The sequence below is a fragment of the Coffea eugenioides genome, chromosome 9, assembly GCF_003713205.1.
Source record: "Coffea eugenioides isolate CCC68of chromosome 9, Ceug_1.0, whole genome shotgun sequence".
Lineage (NCBI taxonomy): Eukaryota > Viridiplantae > Streptophyta > Magnoliopsida > Gentianales > Rubiaceae > Coffea > Coffea eugenioides.
In genome coordinates, this window is record NC_040043.1 from 41,640,082 (window position 1) to 41,664,310 (window position 24,229).

At 39.4% G+C, this 24,229-nt stretch overlaps 6 protein-coding genes and 1 long non-coding RNA gene across 9 annotated transcripts; 1 reads left to right on the forward strand and 6 right to left on the reverse strand.

Moving 5' to 3' along the window:
- Window positions 1-361: 361 nt before the first annotated feature.
- Window positions 362-1,124, reverse strand: LOC113783523. Its single transcript, XR_003469915.1, has 2 exons — window positions 812-1,124; window positions 362-714 (listed from the first exon to the last, which is right to left on the reverse strand). It is a non-coding gene; the product is annotated as an uncharacterized LOC113783523 (long non-coding RNA).
- Window positions 1,125-2,262: 1,138 nt separating this feature from the next.
- LOC113782314 (protein UPSTREAM OF FLC-like) lies at window positions 2,263-3,856 on the reverse strand. Its single transcript, XM_027328206.1, has 3 exons — window positions 3,294-3,856; window positions 3,131-3,200; window positions 2,263-2,996 (listed from the first exon to the last, which is right to left on the reverse strand). The coding sequence occupies exons 1-3, from the start codon at window positions 3,523-3,525 to the stop codon at window positions 2,333-2,335; spliced, it is 966 nt and encodes a 321-aa protein (XP_027184007.1). The 5' UTR covers window positions 3,526-3,856; the 3' UTR covers window positions 2,263-2,332.
- Window positions 3,857-4,733: 877 nt separating this feature from the next.
- On the reverse strand, window positions 4,734-7,839 carry LOC113782313 (protein gar2). 3 transcript variants are annotated; one of them, XM_027328205.1, is made up of 5 exons: window positions 7,239-7,839; window positions 6,403-6,574; window positions 6,229-6,275; window positions 5,632-6,140; window positions 4,734-4,964 (listed from the first exon to the last, which is right to left on the reverse strand). In XM_027328205.1, the coding sequence occupies exons 1-4, from the start codon at window positions 7,751-7,753 to the stop codon at window positions 5,636-5,638; spliced, it is 1,239 nt and encodes a 412-aa protein (XP_027184006.1). In that variant the 5' UTR covers window positions 7,754-7,839; the 3' UTR covers window positions 4,734-4,964; window positions 5,632-5,635. The 3 variants fall into 3 exon arrangements, with proteins under 3 accessions (XP_027184006.1, XP_027184005.1, XP_027184004.1); XM_027328204.1 differs by lacking the exon at window positions 4,734-4,964 and adding an exon at window positions 5,323-5,523; XM_027328203.1 differs by lacking the exon at window positions 4,734-4,964 and adding an exon at window positions 5,323-5,534.
- A 934-nt stretch (window positions 7,840-8,773) lies between these two features.
- Window positions 8,774-9,769, reverse strand: LOC113782600 (cytidine deaminase 1-like; the record flags this gene model as incomplete). The annotated part of the gene is made up of 1 exon (XM_027328479.1): window positions 8,774-9,769. A coding segment is annotated over one exon (927 nt), but the record flags the coding sequence as incomplete, so codon positions are not given.
- Window positions 9,770-11,476: 1,707 nt separating this feature from the next.
- LOC113748431 (aquaporin TIP1-3-like) lies at window positions 11,477-12,524 on the reverse strand. Its single transcript, XM_027291983.1, has 3 exons — window positions 12,392-12,524; window positions 11,957-12,207; window positions 11,477-11,851 (listed from the first exon to the last, which is right to left on the reverse strand). The coding sequence occupies exons 1-3, from the start codon at window positions 12,522-12,524 to the stop codon at window positions 11,477-11,479; spliced, it is 759 nt and encodes a 252-aa protein (XP_027147784.1).
- Window positions 12,525-13,990: 1,466 nt separating this feature from the next.
- On the reverse strand, window positions 13,991-16,906 carry LOC113783479 (receptor-like protein kinase THESEUS 1). The gene has a single exon (XM_027329629.1). The coding sequence runs from the start codon at window positions 16,711-16,713 to the stop codon at window positions 14,212-14,214; it is 2,502 nt and encodes an 833-aa protein (XP_027185430.1). The 5' UTR covers window positions 16,714-16,906; the 3' UTR covers window positions 13,991-14,211.
- Window positions 16,907-21,790: 4,884 nt separating this feature from the next.
- On the forward strand, window positions 21,791-24,034 carry LOC113783256 (photosynthetic NDH subunit of lumenal location 1, chloroplastic). Its single transcript, XM_027329340.1, has 8 exons — window positions 21,791-22,006; window positions 22,088-22,190; window positions 22,552-22,635; window positions 22,749-22,822; window positions 22,928-23,050; window positions 23,270-23,341; window positions 23,425-23,521; window positions 23,735-24,034. The coding sequence occupies exons 1-8, from the start codon at window positions 21,944-21,946 to the stop codon at window positions 23,836-23,838; spliced, it is 720 nt and encodes a 239-aa protein (XP_027185141.1). The 5' UTR covers window positions 21,791-21,943; the 3' UTR covers window positions 23,839-24,034.
- Window positions 24,035-24,229: the final 195 nt, after the last annotated feature.

The following is a 24,229-nucleotide window of genomic DNA, read 5'->3' on the forward strand; positions in this document are numbered from 1 at the left end:
CGCATAACATGTGACTTCAAATTAGCCAAGTGCACTTGAAGATGCAAGATTTATCATTCATACACCCAGCCACATGACTAACATATCCACCGAGTACTTCTTTTGTAGAGAGACCAATAACAATCACATTGAATTAAGGAATTAAAGCTAAAGACTGCTAGGATAATTCACCATCCGTGTGATCACCTGTAAAATCTTATGCTCAAATCAAGTAAATGCTTCAGTAGTTGTCATGATTATACCAGCCAAAAGTCTGAATTTTCACGCAGAGCATAGATGCCCAAAAGAGACCCTCAATCAATATTTTCTGGAAAACTCAAGACCAAACTTCTCGAGTCGAGAATTAGCATTTTACAAACCATGAATTAACAGCACACCTAAGATAAACAATATAATCATCACATCCACCTTACAACCAGGCAAAGCATAAGCTAGAACTAAACAGAAATTTACTCGTAATAAATCATAATAAGTAACAGGGCTCGGTCAATGCACAATTCTTAGAATATTTTCACTATTATTAACTTGAATATGAGCATCTAGGGACATAAAAAAGCATCACATTTGAACTCACAAGTAACAAAGACAGTAATTTGAGCAAATGATTCAACTAGTGATGATTTTCAGCTAATTCCTGCTTTGATCTTTGTCCTGCTCTACATTTCCAAACTTCTGCTTGAAAGAATCTTGCCTCCGTAACCACATCATATGTCCCTGATCACATTTACCGTTACCAAGATATGAATTCAAGTCCACTCCATCAGAAAATACAATTTATTCACAGCGTATTTGAATGAAATGGAGGCAATACCTGGAGAGCAGCGGCCCAAACAATAAGGGCAGAGGCGAACCAGAACCGTTTATCCTTTAGAAGCAGCTTAGCTTCGAATTTCTTGGATTCCATTCGTACCTAAAACCCTAAACCCCAATTACTACTACTTGATTTCGCATTTGACCCCGTTATCACTGGTCTATTGTAAAATTCGGTCCTAAAAAGAGATTCGGTCGGTTCAGATCGGTTAAATAAAAAACCCAAAATCAAATAACCTCCTGCTGCAAAGACGAACGTTTGCTTTCTTATCCTGGCGCACAATCACGAGTATTCACGACTCACTGGTGCACCGTTTGCGCTTTCCCGTAAGCAGGAGCGTGTAGAACTTGAAAGCGTATCTAGAAGCACGTGAAACTCGCTTTTCCTGAGAACGCTTTTCTCTTTCGTTTTCTCATCCCATTTTTTCTTTTCTTTTTTTTTTTGGTAATTCCATTTTCCTGTCCTCGTATCTTGCCTGTTTTTGCCTTTTATGGTTTATATATTTTGTATGAAGTAATATGTTTATTTACCCAGAGGATAAAAAAATGTTTATTTACCAAGTATAATTTTGGTTATTTATCTAACTTACAAACCCATCGCTACCACTTCCCAACAAGTAAAATGCATTAATTTTCATACACGACTTTAATCCATAGGCAAGACGAGAAATTTATTTACCAATATTCTCATTTTTCTGTTCTTTTTAGCCTTTTTTTTTTGGCTTTAAGTCCTCATAAGATAGAGCACCACAACCATTTCCATTCTCATTGAAAACTAATTTAAGGTCTATCTATTTACTTTCATGTACGCCCATCTATGCAACATGCAATGCCATAGAAAATAATAAGCTAACGAAAAAAATCAAATCCAAATGCTCTCAACATTAATAAGCTTTTGAATGAAGGTTACTTTTCGTAAAAATGAGAAACAAATTAACCGAGGAAGCCCAAGGGTGAAGGTACAATGGTGTGGTAACGATGAATGCAATGAAAGGTCATATAGCTCATGGATTATTTTCTCTTGTCATTGGTCATATAGTCCATTTAACTTTAAAAGGCCCAATACAATTTTACAAGCAACAAAACTTTTTTTCCCCACCAAAAATGAGTATCCCATACGATGAATTATGATCATTGAGCTTAAAAGAACTGGATTAAAAAAATGGAAAAAGAAAAATACGACGCTTTCAAAACTAGAAAGTTTTATACCTTTTGAATCCCTTGTCTTCCTAAATACAAATCTAAAAGCATTTAAGTTGTTTCGTGATGGATTCATATAATGTTTAACTCTATAATCACGTGTCATTGTAAGTATATTCGAGGGCATTGTAGGGATTTTATAGACACGATTGGACCAATATGATAATCATCTTGCAATGCCAAATCTAGATGGAAAGGGACATCAATAATCATCTTTTAAACTTTAAAGGGGATGATCGGCGGCACATTAACATGTTTTGAAGGGCTTAATAAGAAGTAAACACCTTTCACGTTACAATGTTACATTGCAATTTGCAGAACCTTATAGGTTCCCTACATGGCGTAACACCGTGCTTCCAAATTTCACGCCCATCAAATACCCCCGCCTTTCCTTTTTCTTCATTGAACCCCGATCCTTAACCGCGATCGACGATCCACAAGTAATCAAGTGCATCAAATTCAGAACACGAGAAGGCTTGATTCTCCCACTGGTGCACTCATTCTCAGCTGTCCGACGATCAACGACTCCAGGACATCGTTCGACGGCTCTAGATCCACTCACACCGTCCAATCCTTCCGAGCTAGGCATCGACGGCGGAGACAGTTCTTCCCTACACAACTCCACGCTCTTGTTAAAGTACTCCTCCCGCAAACTCCTACTCAAACGTCGCTTATCCTCCGTCTGAGTTGCCATGTCAGCTAGCTTACCTCCGAGTTCGCGACTCGACTCGCACTTGTAAACTCGGTACTCGTTGTTTTTGAAAGAACTCGCAGTGGAATTATCAAAGGAACCCCAGGACCGATTTTCCTTCCTTCTCGAGTAAGAAGAGGAATCGTGAGCATCGTTTTTGGTTGGTTGGAGTGATCGGACGATGGGTGAGGAATGCAGCAGCTCTGATCCCTTGAGAATGTAATCGCGATCGTTGGTTGGTTGAATCAAATCGTCCTCCGTTAAGTCCTGCCACACGTACCCATTCTTATAGTTCCTGTTGTCAAATATTCGGCAAAATTTCGTTCATACAAATATATGTTCCAAAACATGAGTTGCTCAGAATAAAATAAACTCATCTCATCTGAATTCGAGCATAGGAAAATTATAGGATATCTTTTTATGGTGTACCTTTTGGAGGACCACGAGTACATATGAGCCATGCCATTTCCTCTGAGAAAATTCAATTTATTTATGACATCTGCGAAGAAGCAACAAACCCAATTTGATTTCATTTATCAAAGAAGGAAAGAAAAGCATAAAGTGAACCCACAGAAGTAAGAAGACGAGGTACCTCTTAGATAAAGGCCGTGAGAGGAAGAGAGGGGAACTTGGATGAAATGAGGGTGCTCGAGGTGGCCATTTCTGGCGAGGTAGTAAATGACGGGGACTTTCCCGTCGAGAATGGAGTTGAATTTTGGTTGTTCGGAACATATCTTAGTTCTCTCAGGACTCCTATCTGATCTCTCATTCCATTTCTTGGGCATCAACAGCTCTGTACTAGGCCTGGAATTAGCCACTGCCATATCCACCCAACTTTCTTACCCCAGATCAGAAGGGGGAAAAAAATAGGAAATCTGAAGAGTTTTAAACTGTAGAGGAATCCCACTTGGCCGTGTACATGAATAGATGTTGTAGTAGGTATATGTAGGAAGAGGAAGAGTGGAAGAGAAATATGCGAGGGGGACAAAGGCTTAGGAAAGAGAGGAAGGTGGCGGGTAAAATCAGTTGAGATTTGGAAGCCAATGCCCCGTACAGAATTCCACTTAACTAATTTCTGAGACTTAAGGCAGGCTGGGTTTTGGCCCTTTTGGGGGCTGGGGGACATGTAGTAGCTAACCAACAAACCATGGGTCTTAATACCCGCCGCAAATCCGGTGCTAAAATTCATGGTTTCCTGCTGAAAATTGAACTAGTCTATAGTAGCTGCTAGTATCCATCCTCTTTCGGATCTGTGTCTTTTGGTAGCCAATGATCCTACAACAATACCAATTCTTTTGGGACGGTGACAATACAGTTTAATTAATAGCAGCACAATTTATGTGGAAATTAATTAGTAGTAGCAGTACAGCGCATGTGTTAGTATATAAAGTCTTAAAAAGATTTGAAGACTAAAAGTTTGGGACGTCTGAACAGTTAGGGTAGGTGAGTTTGTCGGTTGTAAGTTGTTTTTGATGTTACAAATAACTATAATAATGATAAGAGTACTCGATACTTGTTGGTGCATAACGAAGTTGAAGAACTTTCTTGCTTCTAATCTTGGGCAACCTTCAATTTTTATCAATTTTCTGGCAGTAGTACTTATATTAGAAAATATCCCAACTAATATTGATTAGCTTGTATCATCGAGGGGTTGAAATTGTTTCTTCTGTTCCAAAAAAAAAAAGTAGAAATTAAGAAGTTCTTTTTAGTCTGAACCTATTAATTTAAGATAACAAGATAATTTGGAGAGGGTATTGAAACATGATGCAGAGCTAGGATGAAGATAGGGGAAGAAGTCAAATTACCTAGGTAGAATTTGGACGAAGACTGGTGTGCTGCTCGGGGGTTGTAAAGAGAAGATCACTCGGAGAAATTCGACATGAAATAGGAGTATTTCTTGGGTAGTAGCCCGTTGACCCCTAGGAGTTCATTGCAGGGGAGAATGCCAACATCAAAGGGGAAAATTTCCAACACAATGGTTGTGAATCAGGACCTGTGACTAGAAAGGCGACTCACGGGCCAAATTCACAAAAAAAAAAACAACTAAGCTCCCTTGTTTCCAGTTTCCAGTTTCCAAAGTCAAAGCCAAGCCACCCGTGAAACTGGGGAAGGAATTTATATTTTGAGGACTAAGAGGAGGAGTCTCTGTGCTTTCTCAGACTCCAATTTCAGTGTGATACGAGACAGATTCTACAATGCAATAAAACAGAAAGCTAAATCATCTTATGCCTTCCAGCTCCTTGGACCTCGAGAGCCAGTCCGCCTGCAGCATTTGGCACAATCTTTGCTTTAGTCCGCTTAAAAGATTACTTTTGCAGTTTCAACTTCATACCAGACATCATAACTAAAAAAACTCTTCTATGCCTCTTAGTGCCATATTATAGAGTCCGCACAAATTCATTAGAACGGTACTTGCCACTTTGTGTCATTGCTTGTGTGTTTGCACTTCGGCCAAATTCCATTGGTTTGTGACCTCAAAAATTGATAAGAAGATGACTGCAAATGGCAAATCGAGACTGAAACTAACATTTAATTACTAACACAGCACGTAAACTCACGTTGGGCTGTCTTTCAAAAACACGTACACTTCCCAACACGACTGCCTTGATGCAAAATGAAAGTTAAAAACAAAAATGGAAAAGAATTGAATATACAATTCTACAAAGTACCAGCAGATCAAATGGAGTAGTTTTACACTGACAGGAATAGTAATACTTGCCTATCCCTAAAGCACAAAAATGATGAAAATTTTCTTGCACGCTGCGTAACATAGAACGTTTGAAAAATCAACAAAATTGGGACTCCAACTTGTTAAGGGATTCCTGAAACAATGCTGAAAAAAATATTTAATTTTAAAAGAAAAACGCATATGACTCCTTGGACCTTATACAATTGAAACTTGAAGAAAACTACAAGGTTAGATGTCTTACAAAATTAACTTGTTTGAAGACTCGTTTGGTCAGCTGCTTGCTTCTTTGGGCAAGAAGATGAAAGGTGGCCACGCTCTCCACACTCGTAACATGTCCTCCTCCGAATCTTCCCGCTAACAGCAGTCGCACCATCACCAACAGCTTGATTATTTTCTGGTAACAGTTTTGTCTTATCTTCTGATCCTTTCTTTGGAACAGCACACGATATTCGAATGGGTCTTCCACAAACAATCTTCTGATCCAATTTCAATGCTGTGTTCAGGGAAAGACTATCTGAAAAATCCACATGGGCATAACCTCGGAAATCTCCTGTTTCTTTGTCTTCACCAAAACGGATGGACGTAATATTGCAGACTGAAAAAAATTTCCTCAAATCATCTTCAGTGATATCCCAGGACAAATTTCCAATGTAGATCCTATTGTACCCCTCCACAATTTTAGGAGCAAAGTTAGACGTTTTGGTAACTCTAGCAGATTTGTAAGGTTGAATTTTTAGGAATAGGCCTCCCCTGCAAGATGTAGTAATCTCTTCAGCATGACAAAAAACAACATTAACTTTTATAGGAACTAAAGAAAGTCTTTATAAGTTTTACTTACATGTCAGACCCATCAAGGGCCAACGCTCTCCTTGCTGCAGCTTCAGTCTGCAATTGGTTAACAATGAGACAAGGATTCCACAACAAGCTATAAATACGAACTGTCTTCATGGACACTGAAGTGTAACAAACAAGCAATATTTTACCATCATAACCAGATCACTACAGAACATACCTTGAAACTAATGATGGCAATCCCTCTGAATTTTCCGCTCTCTGGAAACTTCATACAGTCAATTTCAGTTATGGTGCCACAACCTTCAAAATAACTCCTAATATCATCTTCACTCGAGTAGTATGGTATACCTCCAACATAAACTTTAGTACCGGCATCCAAACTTCCTTCACTGCAGTAACAATAACACAAGAGAAAATGAAGAGCAAAGAAAATATAATAAAATCAATGGCAGCTCAGTATCGTGAGATCACATGTAACTAAATGGTCCCTTAGCTCAAACCTTGCAAATGCAAAAAATTCTACCAATTATTGACAATTAAATCCATGAAAAATTTGTACGGAAGCTCCTAAACAAAGACATGATCTTTGCATTACCAGACTGATAATTAACACCCATCTAAACCAGTTAGCAAAGGCAACACCTTTTGATGACTCAGTTTCTTGAGTAAGATATCTAACTTATTATTTCAAGTTTCTTCTCTAGACCTTCCACTTCGGTTTTTGACATAGACAATCACTATAAAACTAGTGCAAAAGGGTGTCCAACAACCGATGAATTAGCAAATAACGACTTGGAAAAGAGGTTGAAAAACAGCCAGCAACTATGGCTGTCAACAGCCTCAAACTTCAATGTCAAAATAATAACACATAAATCATCATTTAACTCCATGAGAAATGTTTAGCATTGTTCATATCATTCCAAAAAAGCAGAAGCCAACAAACAGATAGATAGATAAATAAAATTACTTCAGCTGATGACTAAAATAGCAGAACCGTTTAAAAAAGAAGATGGATTCATCGAAACAAATTGCGAACTATATTATCTAACATACCTATTATCATAATCAACCCTCTGTGTTAAATCTTGGTCATCAATCACACCGGCCTCAGTTCCCAAGCTCTCCTGCACCTCTCCATTCTCCTCCACTTCTTTCCCCTTCCTCTCTTTCTTCTTTTTCTTCTTCTTCTTTTTCTTCTTTTTGCTCAACTTTTTCACCTCCTTCACCTCCCCATTTTCCAGTTCCTGATTTTCATCTCTTTTCCTTTTGTTTTTCCTCTTTTCATATTCAGCCATACCCCCTGACCCAGCATCTTCGTCTTTATTCAATTTCTCATCATTTTCTTGCAAAGAAGGTGCCTTTTGTCTGCGTTTTTCTCTCTTTGACAATCTGGGCTTCTGGGATGCTGACTCAAGAAGGGAATTGAGAGATTTTTGGGTCCCTAAATCTGGGTATTCCGGGTTCTGGAAATTTTTGTTTATGGATTGGTTTTGAGCTTCTGAAGCTGCCAATAATTCAGCTTTAGCCGCTCTAAGCTTCTGCTTTAGCTTCTTATTCGACAAAACCATTCTCTTCAATCGCCTATAACGTTCGGGGATTTGGAACCCCAACTAGAGACCAATGAATTTGGGGCTGCTTGAGGGTTTTTGCAGAATCCGAATCACAAACCCCTAAAAATGCCAGTCAGTTCACTTGTAAAACGATGCGTTTTGATTTTTACTGATTTTCTTAATTTGTCCGAAAACGATACAAAATTTTCTTAATTTTTAATTTAGACGTGTCCATTTGTCAAGGTATATTTCGCTTGTATCACAATTACAATTTCTTTTTTTTTTTCAGGAATACAACTACAATTTCTAATTCATTTTTTTATTTTTTAATTATTTTTTATTTCACATACATCATATCATAAAAGAAAAATTATTCAATTGGCTCTTGAACTCTTTGTCTAGGTAAAAATAAGCCCCTCATCTATTTTTTGATGACTTTAAGCCCTCGAACTTGTAAAATTGAACACCCGTGACCCTTTTAACCAGTTTCTCCGGTTTTGCAACCGGAAGGCCAATTCACACGAATGCCAGTGTGCTTCTTCAAAGGGTATTTTTGTCCGCATCTTCTAAGCAAAAAGGGAACAACTCCTCCTTCTTCCTTCTATTTCTGCAAAACCCTCGTTGCCGCCGTTCTCTCTCTCCTCATTCTCTGCAGGAGAGTGATACCACTGCTCTCAAGAATCTCTCCACTAGCAGAGTCATAGCTATTCCTTCGACTGCCCAATTCTCCTCCACTCTAGACACCAGTCCTATCAAAATTAGTCGCTAAAACACTATTCTCATCCAAACTTTCCAGTAGAGATGCCATTGCAGCTGCTATTCTCGGCGAGACCACCACATCCATAAGCGCAGGGAGTAGGAGCGAGTTCAAGTGAAGAGATCACATAGCAATTGCAATGATACACATATAGCCTATGCAACTAGGATCCCATGAAAATAGGAAACACACACACACCAAAAACAAAATTTATAGAAACGAAGAACTTAGATTCTCAAATATTATTGACTCATCCCTTCACTTGCGATTGAGATATCTGACGTACAAAATCCACAATTGCAGGCAATTCAATCACAACATCTACCCTGAATACTATTTGTTACCTCAGATCATTCTGAAGCTTTTTTACATCCATTCTCAACAGAAGAGCAATGATACACCCTAAACTCACATTTAGGTGAGACCCTCTTAAACAGCAACCTCGCCGTATCCTCATGACTGACTTTAGCACCTTCCCTCTCCACCAGAGCTGCCGCCACAATCCTCTCGTATCCACCTCCTCCCCCAGCTATATACGCCGCCAGTGCAGCCTGAACCGGCCCCAAACTCGGATTATATGCTGCAGACTCGATATATGATCCCCTGTACACTTTCCCTTCGGGATCCATCAGGGCCACCCCGGATGAGCACCCGCTATACGGTGCATGTGACTTGATGGCAGCCTCCAAGGCTTCTATCCTCGGAAGGGCCTCACTTTCTTCCAACTCTCCGTAAAATCCATTGCTTAAATTTTTAAAATTCCCATCAAGTTCGGATTCTTTTGAATAGCCATTGCACAAATTTGCGTGTTTTTGGGAAGTATCAAAAGATAGCCCATTGCTATGGGGTTCGAGGAGGAGGGGAGATTCTTTATCCAACAGATCACAGGGGCCAAATGGGTTGGTTAAGAATTCCGACAATGGCTTAAAGGGGAGGGGAGATTTTGAAAAGTTTTGATTTGGGTGGTCGGAGGTGATGAGGATTTGAAGAGAGGAAGAATCCCGGAGTTCTTGGAAGAACTGGCGGCAGTGGCCACAAGGGGCAGCGGAGACGGCGAGAGCAATGAGGCGAGGGCAACCATAGACGGCGAGGTTGTTGCAGAGGAACTGCTCTACGTGGACGGATTGATTTAAGGGGAGACCAGAGAACTCGAGATTGACGCCTATAAAAATGCAGCTGTCGGAGCCAAGGCCGACGGCCCCGACGGAGAATTTGGAGATTGGAGGACGAGCAAGAGACTGGGCTGGTTGAACCAAGGTGGGGAGGAGGTGGAGGAGTTATTCCCTTTTTGCTTAGAAGATGCGGACAAAAATGTCTTTTGAAGAAGCACACTGGCATTCGTTTGAATTAGCCTTCCAGTCGCAAAACTGGAGAAACTGGCTAAAAGGGTCACGGGTGTCCAATTTTTCAAGTTCGAGGACTTAAAGTCAATAAAAAATAGATGAGGGGTTTATTTTTACCTAGACAAAGAGTTCAAGGGCCAATTGGATAATTTGTCCTATCATAAAAAGTATTATAGTAATGATTTCAAATAATATCTCAAATAATCTCTTATCCAAACACACTCATAGTTTAAATATTAAATTATTAAAAATAAAGTTAATTAGGAAAATGATATAAATATAAGAAAGAATAATAATTGATATTTTATGTATTCTTATGGTTAGTAAGTTAGATTTTTGTTTTCTCTAAAAAAATTTGGAAGTAACTATTTCATCAATTTATGACAGAGGCTAAAATGGAGATTTTACCCTTTTTTTTAAGGGTCAAATCAAATTACACAAAGTGTGAGCAAATCCGGTTTTCAAAAAGCCAATAATCTAGATTGTGCCATACCATCTCATTAAGTAGTGTAACACAATCTACACTATTAGATTTTTGAAAATAGGGTCTATCCAAATTTTGGTCCAAGGCAAATACACCTGAAAAGTGCAAAAATAGGGTCTATCCAAATTTTGACCCAAGACAAATACACCTGAAAAGTGTGTATCATGGCGTACGTGGTAGACTTTAAGAAATCCTTTTGAAGTTTTAGTGGGGTGGAAAGTTAAGGGTTCAAATTTTGTCTTCCATTGCCACTATACGTGGCTTTACCAAAAAATTCATATGGTGCACAGTACACCTATCTAATCCGAAAGTGATTTAGTCTCGATCAGTACTCAAATTGGTCCAGTTAGACCTTCCCTTAAAATAGGTTATAATAAGAGTAGGAGTAGAATAGATAGTGTTAATTGACAAAAAAAAAAAAAAGGGTCACATTGGTTGACGTGACTACAGGCTACTCACCCTCATTTGCTGAAATTACACTAACCTCTCCCCTCAATTTTAACAGTCAAGTGTAAATTATATTTCATATAAACATATTTCGGAGAAATTTTCATAAGTTTATCTGGAGTGAATTCTAATTTTGTACATATTTCCTTATACTTTACAGTTAGAGTGACTTCTTATCAAGGCTAACAAAAAGGAAATTTTGCTAAGGTATTATTAATTCTCAGTTACAACTTGCAGCTTACAAGATAGTATACTACAATTTAAGAAAAGATAAAGAGTAATTACAAAGCTTAAAGATGTCTCCATAATATAAAAAGGTTTTCAAAGTTTGTTACTTGTTATTCTCCCAGTATGCAATTTAACAGCCGATTAGTTATCAAACGCACTATGGAGTTTAAACTTGCAAACAAAAAATAAATAAATCAAAAATGAGGAAGGAAAAGAGGAAACTGTATTAATCTACTAATACTGCAATTGAGGAAAGTCCAGTCTGGGACACTCTCCACAAATATCATGTACGTAGCAGAAAATTATACTACCATATTTAATTGCCGACATACAAGAAAAATCAAATAAAGCAACCTCTCTCGATTCGATGCTTAACCTTCTCATCTTTCTTTAATTTATTTTACTCCCTCCCCTGAATTAATGACAAAATAGAGAAATCAAAATTGCAAATACCAAAACTCAGAAGGATATATATTCTTGGCCTAATGATCTGTGACAGGTAACCGTTCATGGGTGCTGTCACCCATGAAGATGTTATCATAGACGAGGGCTGCAATGGCAGCACCAAGCATAGGGCCTGCCCAGTACACCCACTGGTGAGTCCATACGCCACTCACCACAGCCGGTCCAAAGGAGACTGCAGGATTCATGGAAGCTCCATCAAAAGCACCTCCAACCAAGATATTAGCTCCCACGATGAACCCAATTGCAAGGGGTGCAACCACACCTATATTTCCCTTCTTGGGATCAACTGCAGTAGCATAAACCGTGTAGACTAGGCCGAAAGTCATTACAGCCTCCAGTACCAATGCATTCCCCACTGATACACCAGATGATAACGTGAATGCAGATGTTTCCTGATCAAATAATTTTCAAGAAACTCGAGTGATTAATACTGAAAGGGTTTAGGAATTTATATGATCCAGACATGATTGCATGATCATGAGAGGTTATGGGCTTACTAATCCGCCGGTAGCGAGTTTGAGAAGCAAGCAGGCCACAGTGGATCCCAGTAACTGTGCTATCCAATACGAGATGCTTCTGAGCAATGTTATGTTACCCCCAATTAAGGCACCAAAGGTGACAGCAGGGTTGACATGGCCTCCGGAGATGTTTGCACCGATCGAAACAGCCACGAAAAGTGCATATGCATGCGATATTGCTGCAGCTATTAGCCCCGATGCTGTTTGTGGTCCGTTATTCGTGAGTTTATCTGCCAACAAAAATTTAAGGCATTTTAGTATTTGAACGGTGCCTTATGGCCAATTCTTTCTCATCAATAGATGATCCTGGTCTTTTACTCAATGAATCTCACAAATTCAGCATACATTTAAACCCATTACCGTATAATGTCAATATAGAGCGGGTTAATCCTATTATTGATAATGAGAACTTACTCAAAGCCATGCCAGAGCCTTCGCCAGCAAAAACGAAAATGAGCGTGGAGAAGAACTCAGCAGCTGCTGCTTTAAGTGCATCTGGATGGCTTGCCTCTCCCGGTGTCCCTATTGCAATTCTGTAGATGGGCATTTTTGCAACTTCTGCTGCTCCGCTTTTTCAATCAATCAAAGATCAATTCTAGCAGTAAATTTTAGCTTGCAGCCCTTCCTCTTTTATTCACTATATTGATCTACACCTGAGTTAAGAATAGTTCAATAATCTCAACTTATATAGCCGACAAAAAGGGCTTTGGAAACGTTACAATCGGGTAATGAGCCTAACTGAACAAGTCTATAACTTCGTCCCACAAGTGCCACTTGTCTGGTGATGATTTAGTCCATGCCCTCCTCTGAACTTGGAGAGCCAATTAAAAGTGCTGTGGTGAGGTCCAAGTTCCAGATTGAGTGTGTAGTAATGTCCTATTTCAGCATTTGAATCTCATGTGGGTTTACAAATGGGCGGCTTTGTAATTGGCTCTGCAAAATCGACCGTACAGAAATTTTGACTGTATTTATGCTCTAAAAGATGTACTACGACAAATAGCATGTGTATTCTTCTAATAAAAACTCCACCAGACATAATTTGTTAGCTTTGGGAGACCTCCTTTAATGGTAAGATGCTGATGGGAGATCATGATTCAACTATGAGGAATACCATCTTACCCAGAGCCTACCATTATAGTTTAAGTCCAAACTTGGTACTTTTTTCTAAAACCAGTGGTTTCACCCTGTCAATTGGGAAATCATAATTTGCTTACGGACTCTCCTGGATAACTAAAAAGTAGTGCAAAATTCACTTGGAATCTCTTCTAAAGCGAATTTCTCTTCCATTCCTGCTATTCCTCGTAAGATCTGGAATCCTCTTTAAGGTTCTGAATGCCACTGATAAAGAACCTGTATTGATAGATATCAGTTATATACTTAGTTATCACTATTAGGCTCCTTTTATGGTGTAAAGAATCTAGTTGCTTTGGCCATCATGGCGATGCATTACTATGAGCAAGTCATGGCCTAGGACGCTTCTTTTAGACTTGAGCTCTGAGAAGTACAACGGGCAATACATGAACCTCATAATTCTGCAGTTTGGACATTCAAAATTATTACACTGCAAAAGCTAATCAGAGCTTGCACAGCCATCATCTAACCAATTCTTTTGAACTCTTAATAGTAACATTCACAGGTGCTAGTACCTTTTTCTTTGCAATGTCATTAATACTCACACGTCCAACTAATTTTCTTGATCTGAATTCTCTCTCTTCCTTCATCTTTTGTACACTAGATAGCAGGAATCAGGCGACTTACATTATGGTGTAACCTAGGGATCTCAATAGCTTTTGGATGTGGTTGGCAGGAGCTCACTATATGGTTCGCCAGTTTGCCATCAGGTTTTAATTCGGGAAGCTAAAATTTCTGTACATATTTTTTAAGTACTTTTATTTGATAAGGAAGTTGACTTTATGAATATGCAGAAGAATATGTTTGGTGAACCCTGTAAGAGCTCTACAACACTTGCGACAAACTTTATGAAGAGAAGTCATCTAAAGTCACCCTGGAGAGCAAATGGGGTTCAATTCAGAATCTAATACGAAGTTCTCAGCTATCAATCAAAAGTTACTATCATTTGATCCACAAAGAGATGAATGTATGTGCGTATACTATAATGATAAAGATCGATAGCTACTTCCTTAACCTATGCAAGCTAAATCTTACATTTGAAACAGCAAATGTAGAGAAATGAACATATTTAGTTATGCAGCTGAAGTAGTTCAGATCTCTCCTTATCTACCCTTTGGATTTATCAGCTGGGAGAACACTCCAGTAGAAGTGGTGGCATCAGATTCTTGGTTGCTGACAATGTCAATGTCATCACTGTCAACAGACTCGACACGAGGTATCCATCCTGGTACCTCTGGGATGTGGTTTGCACTATTATCATCTGGCACTGATTGAGCAGAAGCCTCTTGAAGCTGAAGAGCATACTCCAAGTTCCACAGAACATCTCCCATTGTTGGCCTTTCATTTCCATACTCAGCTAAACACTTCTCTGTTGTTTCACCAAATTTTCTAAGTGAATCTGCGCTAATAGAGCCAATGAGAAGGGGATCTATTATCTTCTGCAATTGCCCCTTCTTCTGCCAGTGCATTGCCCATTCTGCAATATTTACTTGCTCTCTGGGAAGTGCAGGATTTATAGCTGGCCGAGCACACAAAACCTCCAGGAGTACTACTCCAAAAGAATAAACATCAGACTTCTCTGTCAACTGCTGCCTTCGGTAGTACTCAGGATCAAGGTATCCAAAGCTTCCCTTCACAGCAGTACTTACATGAGTTTGATCAAGTGTAGGTCCAAGTTTTGATAAACCAAAATCTGCCACTTTTGCAGTGAAATTGTCGTCCAACAATATGTTGGTTGTTTTGACATCTCGATGGATGACAATGTCTGCTGCTCCTGTGTGAAGATAATGCAGTCCTTTTGCAGCTCCAATGCATATTTCCAGTCTTCGTTTCCATGAAAGGGGAGGAAGATCTGATCCATACAAGTGCTTCCTAAGGGGTCCTCCAGCCATGAACTCATAGACAAGGATCATTTCATTCAGTTCTTCACAGTAACCTATAAGAGATACCAGGTGTCTGTGGCGAAGTTTAGAAAGCATCTCGATTTCTGTCCTAAACTCAATTAGTCCTTGTTGAGATTTTGGATTTCCCCTCTTGACAGCAACCACGACCCCATTGTCCAGCACTCCTTTGTAGACTTTGCCAAACCCACCCAGACCAACGACCAAGCTCTCATCAAAGTCCTTTGTAGATTCACGAATCTCAGAGAAAGCCAGAACACGCCCCAAGCCAAGTGAAGGTGTGGATGAAGCAAAACTACCTGCCGAAATTTTAGTATCTGAGTTCCCCATTTGAAAAGATAACCATGCCAGTGAATATTGCTTCGGCTTCTTTTGCCGTCGGGAACAGATAAAAGTAGCAGCTAAGATCAGTAGCAAAACTACCAATCCTCCTACGCAAGCGAAGGCAATTAACATCACATGCCTGTTAGGCTTTGGCATCTTTGAACCAGTTGGACTCGCAGCAACATTTTCATCCAGGCTATCAGTAGGACCGCTCAATTTCATTATCTCCAAGCCATTCAGAATTGCATTGGCAGGGGAAGTCCCCTGACTTGTAGGGCCAACTTGAACAATAATTTGATTTAATCCCATAGAAACATTGAGAACAAAGTCTATGAAGTAAGCAGCTGACAATGCCATTGTCTTGCTAGAGATATCCAAGGAGTCTATGGCAGATTGATTGTTGAGATAGACATTAAAGACCAATGTATCAAGCGCAATACTTACAATATCGCAGAAATGCATCCTTATGAAATAATTGAATCCTTGTTCAACTCTAAATATCCATGTAATATTGAACTTCTGATCAATTACATTGGCATCTGCCATTTCTTGGGCCGTGGCATAAACCCAATTAGGAGCAATTTCAACCGAGGCTCCAGCAGGATACTCGATCAATCTGGGATCCTTGGAAACACTACGTGCACTAGCAGCATTCAAGAGAAATGGTATATCTGATTTCCAAGTTCTCCCCAGTGTATCATTTTTTGGTGTCAAAAGTGGACCTCCCATGTTAATCCTATGCACCGTCTCAAGAGCAACATGTGTTGGTATCACAAATTCCGATCCCTTGGGAACTGGAAGCGCACGGAAATCAAATTGGCCATCTGGCACAGAGACCACCTCTAGGCCATTAAGGAATGCAACAGAGCCACTCCAGGGAGACAATGTCAATACCAAATGTTCTGAACTTGATCCACCAATTTCAACTACATATTCTTTAACCATAGGGGAGCTACCCTCCAACTTTGAAAAGGAAAATCCATGTAGCAATGCAATCCCATTCGCCACAACTGAGAAAACTGCAGATTTCAAGTCGTATCTATCATCTTTAACAGGAAAAAGGTGTAACCTTAGCCAGTGCCGTCCAATTTGCCTAGTCCTAATGGTATAGTTTGAAGTCCTAGTGAATATTCGGGCGGAATTGTATACAGCGGGTACGTCTGAGGCAGTGTTTGAAACCACGGAGTCTGAATTAGAAGACAAACTGACAACAGAATTTCCAAAATCAGGTTCAAACAATCTGCCATCATCAAGTTGTATTTCCTTGGTTGCCCCAAAGCTGATCAAGATTCTGTCTTTAGGACTGAAAAGAGAAGCTACTGAACTAAAACTGAAAGCCCATATGAAGCAGAGGAAAAGCAGATGATTCAAATGGCTCATTTTCTTGACGCGCAGCTGAATTTGCTAATGCATGAAGCAGAATGAAGATAAAAGACAGATCAAATTGGATTACCCTCTACAGAACACTAGTACTATCACGCTACGAAATAGACAGCTTAAACTAAAAATGGGACAAAGTTTTCAAGGAAAGACACAAGCTAAATGAGATGGAGCTTACCTGGTTATCCAAAAACCTGACGAGAAATCCAAAAAAGACAGAGATAGAAGGGAGACTGAAGAAGACTAGAGAACAGTAGTATTATGGAGTTTTGGGGGAGATAGTAATGAATAATGATGATAGTGACATGCTCTTGCTACTTTTCCCAAGATGTTGGTCTCTCCTCACTTACAGCTTGAGTGAAAGCATCACTCAGGACTACTGACAGCATTAAAGTCTCCAAGAACAAGTTGGGAAACTGTGACTCTTGATTACCACTAATACTGCTGCCAAAAGAAAGCGAAAAAAGTTAAACAACAGAACTAGGAGTATAACTAACTAACTAAGCCCAGTCAGTCAAACAACTGTCCAGCTCCAATAGGTTATTAACTGTCTTTGTCCCTTGCATCCACATCAATCGTTGACCAACTGCCTTTTTTGGTTCTTGCTTGCCTGAGCAGGAGTTTCAAGTGAGAGGCGTGAACTTGAAGGTTAAAGTAGAATGTGGAATCATTGAACTGGCCTTTTTGCTACGCATTTGGCTCTTTCCAATTTCCGATAGAACCTAAAGCTCAAAGGTTGTACTCCAACCATGTGCATGTGCATTATTAATTAAACTCATCCAGCGCTTAGCCCACCCACCTGTCTTTGGTATTTTGCCAGTATTTCTTGGATTGATCCCTGTGTTAAAGAGAACACATGGGGTACTTAACAAAACTTGTAAGTACATAAAATCCATACAAATTCTTTTATCGAGCTAAAGCATTTCCCTTCAAAAAATGAAGGTCTCCATGTCATATCATAAATTGCTTCAACCTGATTAGGTTAGGAGTTCAGATTTTGATCTCCAAAAATCACACTTCTTGTTGTGCTCAAGCATATGTTGTCTTGGAAATTCAGAGCGGAACAAGTAAAGGTATTTCAGGTCTATCCAAAACGTTCTTGAATACCTGAAAGGCGAGAATACAAGGCTGTAAGCCCGCAAAATCACGTGGCTGGGACATTATTTTGGACCTCAAATTAAAGTAGTTTCTAATAAAAGAAACTTTGTATTCCAACTGATAACTCTCTTCTTGCGCTACATGCTGCATTGATTATTGAAAACGAGCACAACGCGGAGCCAACAACTACAAAAGAGAAGAATTATGACTTGTGACAGCCCCCAACCCCAAGAAAGATAATAATTAAACCAAAAAAAAAAAATCAAACGAGCAAAAGTTTTTTTTTTTTTTTTTTTTTTTTGCGCTGTAGGTGGGAGTTCAAAACCCACTTGCAACAAAAAAAAATTTAAGGGTTGTGCTAAAACACTCCCTTTGTCTAATAAGATCTGTGTACCTGCTAACTCCTAATACAAAATCTCTTTAGCCCTTCTTTCTCCGTAGCTTAGAATAGATAAATTATACAATAATTTTCATCTCCGAAAAGCTCATTGATCACAAGATTTAAAGACGAGTTTTTTCCATAGACAGAATAAACTCACGCACACTTAATTTAAAGACGAGTACAATTGTAGAAATCTAATCTAGTAGTACAAACTGAAGAAGCTTTTTGATGGGAGGAGCGAGCAAGCGCACGACACGCAACAGGGGTCGAGCACGTTCGCTGGGAGAGGTTAATAGCCCAATGGCATTTGGCCCCTCTTCAATCTTTCTCTTTTTTTTGGTGAAAATAGGGATTAAATATTAATAATCAACAGAGTTTAGCCCTATCTATTACAAAGCAAAAGAGATAGTGCGGGGAAAACAGATCCCTTTCAAGTCCTCATCATAGACAAAAGCGAGTTCTTGAGGACAATTAGCAAAAGTTACAAAGTTGGATTGTAATCTGCCTCCCATTCTTGCGAGTGCGTCCGCGCATCTATTTGCCTCCCGGTATATGTGGGATATTTTAACATGCCGCAGCTGCGAAAGGAGGGATCTGCAATCCGAAATGATAGAGTTCAAAAGGTGATTAGGATTGGCAACAGCTGTTAACAAAGTAATAATAGCTTCGCAGTCAACTTCAACTTCAAGTTGAGAAATTTTTAAGGAAAGGGCTATTTCTAGTCCATCTCAGATACCCCAACATTCCGCCAGCATGCTGTTTGTAGAACCTAAGTTTCTGCAGTATCCTTTAATCCAACATCCGGAGGCGTCTCTGATAACACCTCCAGCTCCCGCTGGACCTGGGTTTCCTAAGGCTGAGCCGTCTGAATTGAGCTTGAACCAATGGAGGATTGGAGGAATCCATCTGATAAGAATATGGGATTTTCTGCGAGGGGGGTGGCCAGAATTTGGGCCAAGGGAGTAGAACTCAGTGGCCAACTTGATGCTGGTTTTGGTTGGAGGAGGTTGTGTTCTGTTGGGCTCGAAAATCTTTTTATTCCTGGATTTCCAAATGGTGGAGCAAGTAAAGGCAAAGAGTGTGCCCCAAGGAATATTGTAGAAAGGGGAGGGTGTGGAAAGTTTACAACCTTCCCTAATCCAGATGTGAAAAGGAATGTGTAGAGTGGATAGATAGTAATTGGGATTGAGCTCCATCCAAACAGCTTGGGCGTGGACACATTTGCGCAAGACATGATTAGTATCCTCTATCAGTCCTGGGCAGAAAGGGCAGATATTATCAGGGAGGATGTTTCTCTTATGAAGGAGGTATCTTGTTGCTAGTTTGTCTTGAGAAGCTAACCAGAGGAATAATTTGGTTCGATGGGATGTGTGAGTAGTCCAAATCCAAGTGAAAGACTGGCTTGGAGGATGGGGTGTTTGGACATTGGGTTTGGCCTGAATATATAGCAAACTAGTGATCTCATATGCAGATTTTAGACTGAACTCACCATCAGGAGAATTCCTCCATATAAGGTTGTCTGCTTGTTTAGAATGGTGAGGTCTAGGAATAGCTTTTAGCAGGTCGGTAATGGAAGGGGGTAGATGGAAGGAAATATTATTGAAATTCCAATTACCATTGCTGTCAAAAAGATCTGATAGGAGTAGTTGATCTTCCTCTGGTAGGAGTGGTCCTTCAATTAAGGATCTGAGGGTGCTTGCTGAGAACCATTTTCCAGACCACACTTTAATTGTTTTACCATCTCCTATGTTCCAACCCAACCCTTGGTTGAAGATGTTGTTACCGTGTATGATATTCCTGAGGTTTATGGAACCTCTAGATTTGCAGAAGCTAAGAGGGGATTCTTTCAAAGGTTGGTTTCTATGTAAGTAGAGATCTGAAAGAATTTGAACCCAAGGACGATGTGTGTTTTTCATCATCTGCCAGTTGAGTTTGGCCAAATTAGCTTTGTTCAAAAGGGCTGATTGTCTCAATCCCAAACCACCCTCCTTTTTGGGGAGGGTAACAGTTTCCCACTTAATCAAGTGGAGTTTTTTCTTCCCCTCTGTGGAGCCCCAGAGGAAATTTTTCTGTTCTCTATCGATGGCATCACAGATTTTTTTTGGGATATGTGCTGCTTGGAAGAAATAGGTAGGGATGGAAGATATGCATTGTTGGATAATTGTCTTTCTCCCAGCAAAGGACAACAGGTTTGCTTTCCAGCCTTGGAGTTTGGATTGAATTTTTTCCAAAAGGAAGTGGAAGGTTTTGGTTGTTGCTTTCTTAACACTAAGTGGAAAGCCAAGGTATTTTCCTAGGTCTCGGGTACCCTGAATGTTTAGAGTTCTTTCTCTTGTTCTTGCATTTGCCCCCTCCTGCACCAATGCACGTGCTACTGCTATATTCTAGGGGTGGCAATTCGGGTCCAAATCAGGTTGGCGGGTCGGGTTCGGGTCGACCCGTCAAAAAATCTGTTGACCCGAACCCGACCCGCCAACCCGTGACGGGTCAGGTATGCTGACCCGAACCCGAAAATTTCAGGTTGGCGGGTTGGCGGGTCGACCCGAAATGACCCGAAACTTAATTTTAATTTATTAATTTATCACTGTAATTTCTAATAAAATCAATTTCTCACAAAACTAATTACATAATCAAGTAATAAAAATTTAAATAAATAATTCCAAACCAAATCTAAAATAAATAAAACACCGTAAAAGTGTTTTATCCCAAACAAAATATAAAATAAATTAAAACAATATAAAAGTAAAAAATAATATAATATATTATTTGTCCAAATATAATAATTTCAACTTCACACAAATTAAATAAATTCATTTAGGATTAAGTAATTAATGCCTTTGAAAAAAAGAATAACTTAGTTTAGTTAGATAAAATTATTTTTATGTTTATTAAATTATTTTTAATTCGTAAACGGGTCATATCAGGTCACCACGGGTTGACCCGAAATCGACCTGTTTTCTTTTCGGGTTCATCGGGTCCAACCCGATTCTGACCCGAATTCCCGAAACCTCAACCCAAACCCATTAATTTCGTGTTAGGTTCGTGTCGTGTTTTCAGGTCGTGTCGAAAATTGCCACCCCTACTATATTCTGCTTCTGCTTCCACAGCTTCTTAGATTAGATTTTTTTTTTTTTTTTGTCAATCATCGTCCTTATTTCTATTCTATCCTAATTTAACTACGATGAGACTCAACTGAACCTACAGGGGACTGATGGGGACAGAACCACTACCGAATCACCTGTCTGAAATTTTTTTTTTTTTTTTTTGAAAAATCGCATAATATAACAATTTGATAAGAGGCAAGGTTCAATCGTCTTGTTCTTCCAGCCCCACATTAGATCCTGCCTTATTCTTCCATCTACTGATTGGAAATATGTTCTTTTGGGGCATATTGTCTTCTTGTTATTATGATGGAGTACTATGTTTCTTAAACAGGCCCAAGCCCAGAACAATTTGGGTTTCTTTCTGGCGAGTGGCTAGCCCAATTGAATTCTGAGGACGCCTAAGCACTATTTTTAAGGAGTAGTTATTTTACACCTTATCCATTTTTTCCCCTTTTAAAATTTTATCCATTTTTAAAAGGGGAAAAAATGAGAAAGATACATTGAAGGAAGAAAATTAGAAAAGAAAAAAAAAAAGGGAATGAAAAGAGGTGGCACCATTCATGCAACCCTGCTCTGATTCTGAACCAGTCACAATCTGCACTATCCTCTGCATTTGTTTAAGTAAGAAGCTGAAGGCTGGACAGGGATGGCGGTTTCTTCAATGTCACTGAGCTTGGCCTCAACTACAACGACCGCCTTAACTAAAGGGGTCAGTTTTATATTATCTACTTCACAAGATTCCTCTGTTATGTACTTTTCTGAGTAAATCTCTGATGTGAAGATTTCACAGTTTCATGTACCTCCATCAAAGGGGATCATCAGTCCAAGGCCAACTCCGTTTTGTACGCTAAGCTTCATCACCTGCTCAAGGGACACCATTCCTGAAGAAGAAAGTGAAACATTTTCTTGAATTCCAAATCTTCTGACTTCTCTTGTGCATAAATGTACCTTCAACCTTAGTTGACTGAACAAAGGATGTTTACTAATACTCAAAACCTCGTCAAATAACAAAACTACGTGCAAGAAACCTCGTCTGGGTTCAAAAGCAATTAATGTTAACCACCTAGAGAGAAGAATCAGACTGTCATTTGACTTGTTTATGCTTTTATGTGCTGATTGATTACGCCCTTCTTCCCTTCCCTCCTTCCCCCTCTCTGAAAGTTGTAGTTCTTGGATGTGATTTTTTTTTTCCTTATGGTTAGCAATTGGTTAAAAAAATTGCTTGATTACTAGGATTTTATGTTATTTTTCCAGGGAATTGTTTGAGAAGGTCACTTCTATTAGGGGTAGGAGTGCTATCTCTAAATTTATCCTCTGCTGCTGCCCTTCTGGCTCAAGGTTCCGTGGTTTATATCTTATATTATTTTATTTTTTTTGGGTGGCTGGTTCTGCATATGCTTCATAGGCTCTGGGTTGTTACTGCTCAAAGTGGATATATGCTCTGTCTGCAGGAATCCCAAAGAACTATGAAGCCTTTGTGGACAAAGCAGATGGATATTCTTACTTCTATCCATCAGATTGGAGGGTATGATACTGCATATAAAGAATCATTAAAAACCAACATCAGCTCAAGTTTTTGGCTGCAATCCCTCCAAAATTAACAGAAACATTTCTATCATTTCTTACTTAGGATTTCGATTTCAGAGGCCATGATTCTGCATTTAAGGACCGGTATCTGCAGTTGCAAAATGTCAGGTTGAGTTTCATACCAACTGATAAATCAGACGTCCATGACTTGGGTCCATTGGACGAGGTAATATTAACTTCATATTCGCAGCATTTTTTGTTCATTCCAATAATAAAGGGTGTCTGTTTCTCGTTTAGGACGAGCCTAAACAACCTTCTCTCTTCGTCCTTCCCCTACTTTTAAGGGGGAAAAAAAGAAGACAATTTTAAAAATAAGAAACCAAAAGAAAAGATTCCAATGATTTCTCACAGTGATGATTGGTTTTCTTTGTTTTCCCCTTAAAAGGTAGTCTCACATTTGGTTAATCACGTTTACTCGGCACCGACTCAGGTAGCCACCGTAATGGACATGCAGGAGGTAGTGCCTCTTCCTTTTCGCTTTTATATTTGTATGGAAAGATTCAATCAAATGATCTCATGTCTAATTTGTTATGGTCGCAGAAAAACGTTGAGGGAAGAAATTATTACACCTTCGAATATGTATTGACATCCAGTAATTTTGCTCGTGCTGCATTTGCGACCATAGCCATTGGAAATGGTATGAATCTGACGTTTGGCACCTATGAAAGTACTTACTAGTCAGAATGATGATCACTCTAGTGAAAACTGAGTTGTGTAGATTTGCAAAGTACACTGTCGGACACAGTCAAACCCAAACCTAGGAAAAACATTAGGCGGAGATTTCTCTTTCTGGGCATTGCAATTAACATAATCTTTGATTTATAAGCTAATAAAAGACGCCTTTTGACAGGAAGATACTATACCTTGATCGTCGGAGCAAACGAAAGACGGTGGAGAAGAGTGAGGAACCAGCTGAAAGTGGTGGCAGACTCCTTTAAATTGTTGGATATCTAGGAAGACTGCTTGTACAACTAAAGCATTCAACGAGGATTGGCTTTTGATGGCATCTCACTACTTTTGCTTTTCTTGGAAAAATAATAGTGTATGCTGTTTGAACTTCAGGTTATATGGAGAAAGCTTTCACTTGGCCTTCAAAAAACCTACGTATTCCGATGCCATATAACGGTTGTGAATCGTTTCTGTTGCCTAACTTCGTGTTTGTTTACTGGAGCAAGACAAAATAAAGTGAACCCCTACATAGCTCACCTAATTCAAACATAAACAGAATTGGGTTGCAATCCCATCCCAAGAATAAAATTCCAGATTAGCCAGGGATATGTAGCCCAGTGAATATTGGTAACAGGATAGCTAAGCAAGTTGAATCTCCGGTAACCAGTTCTTATCA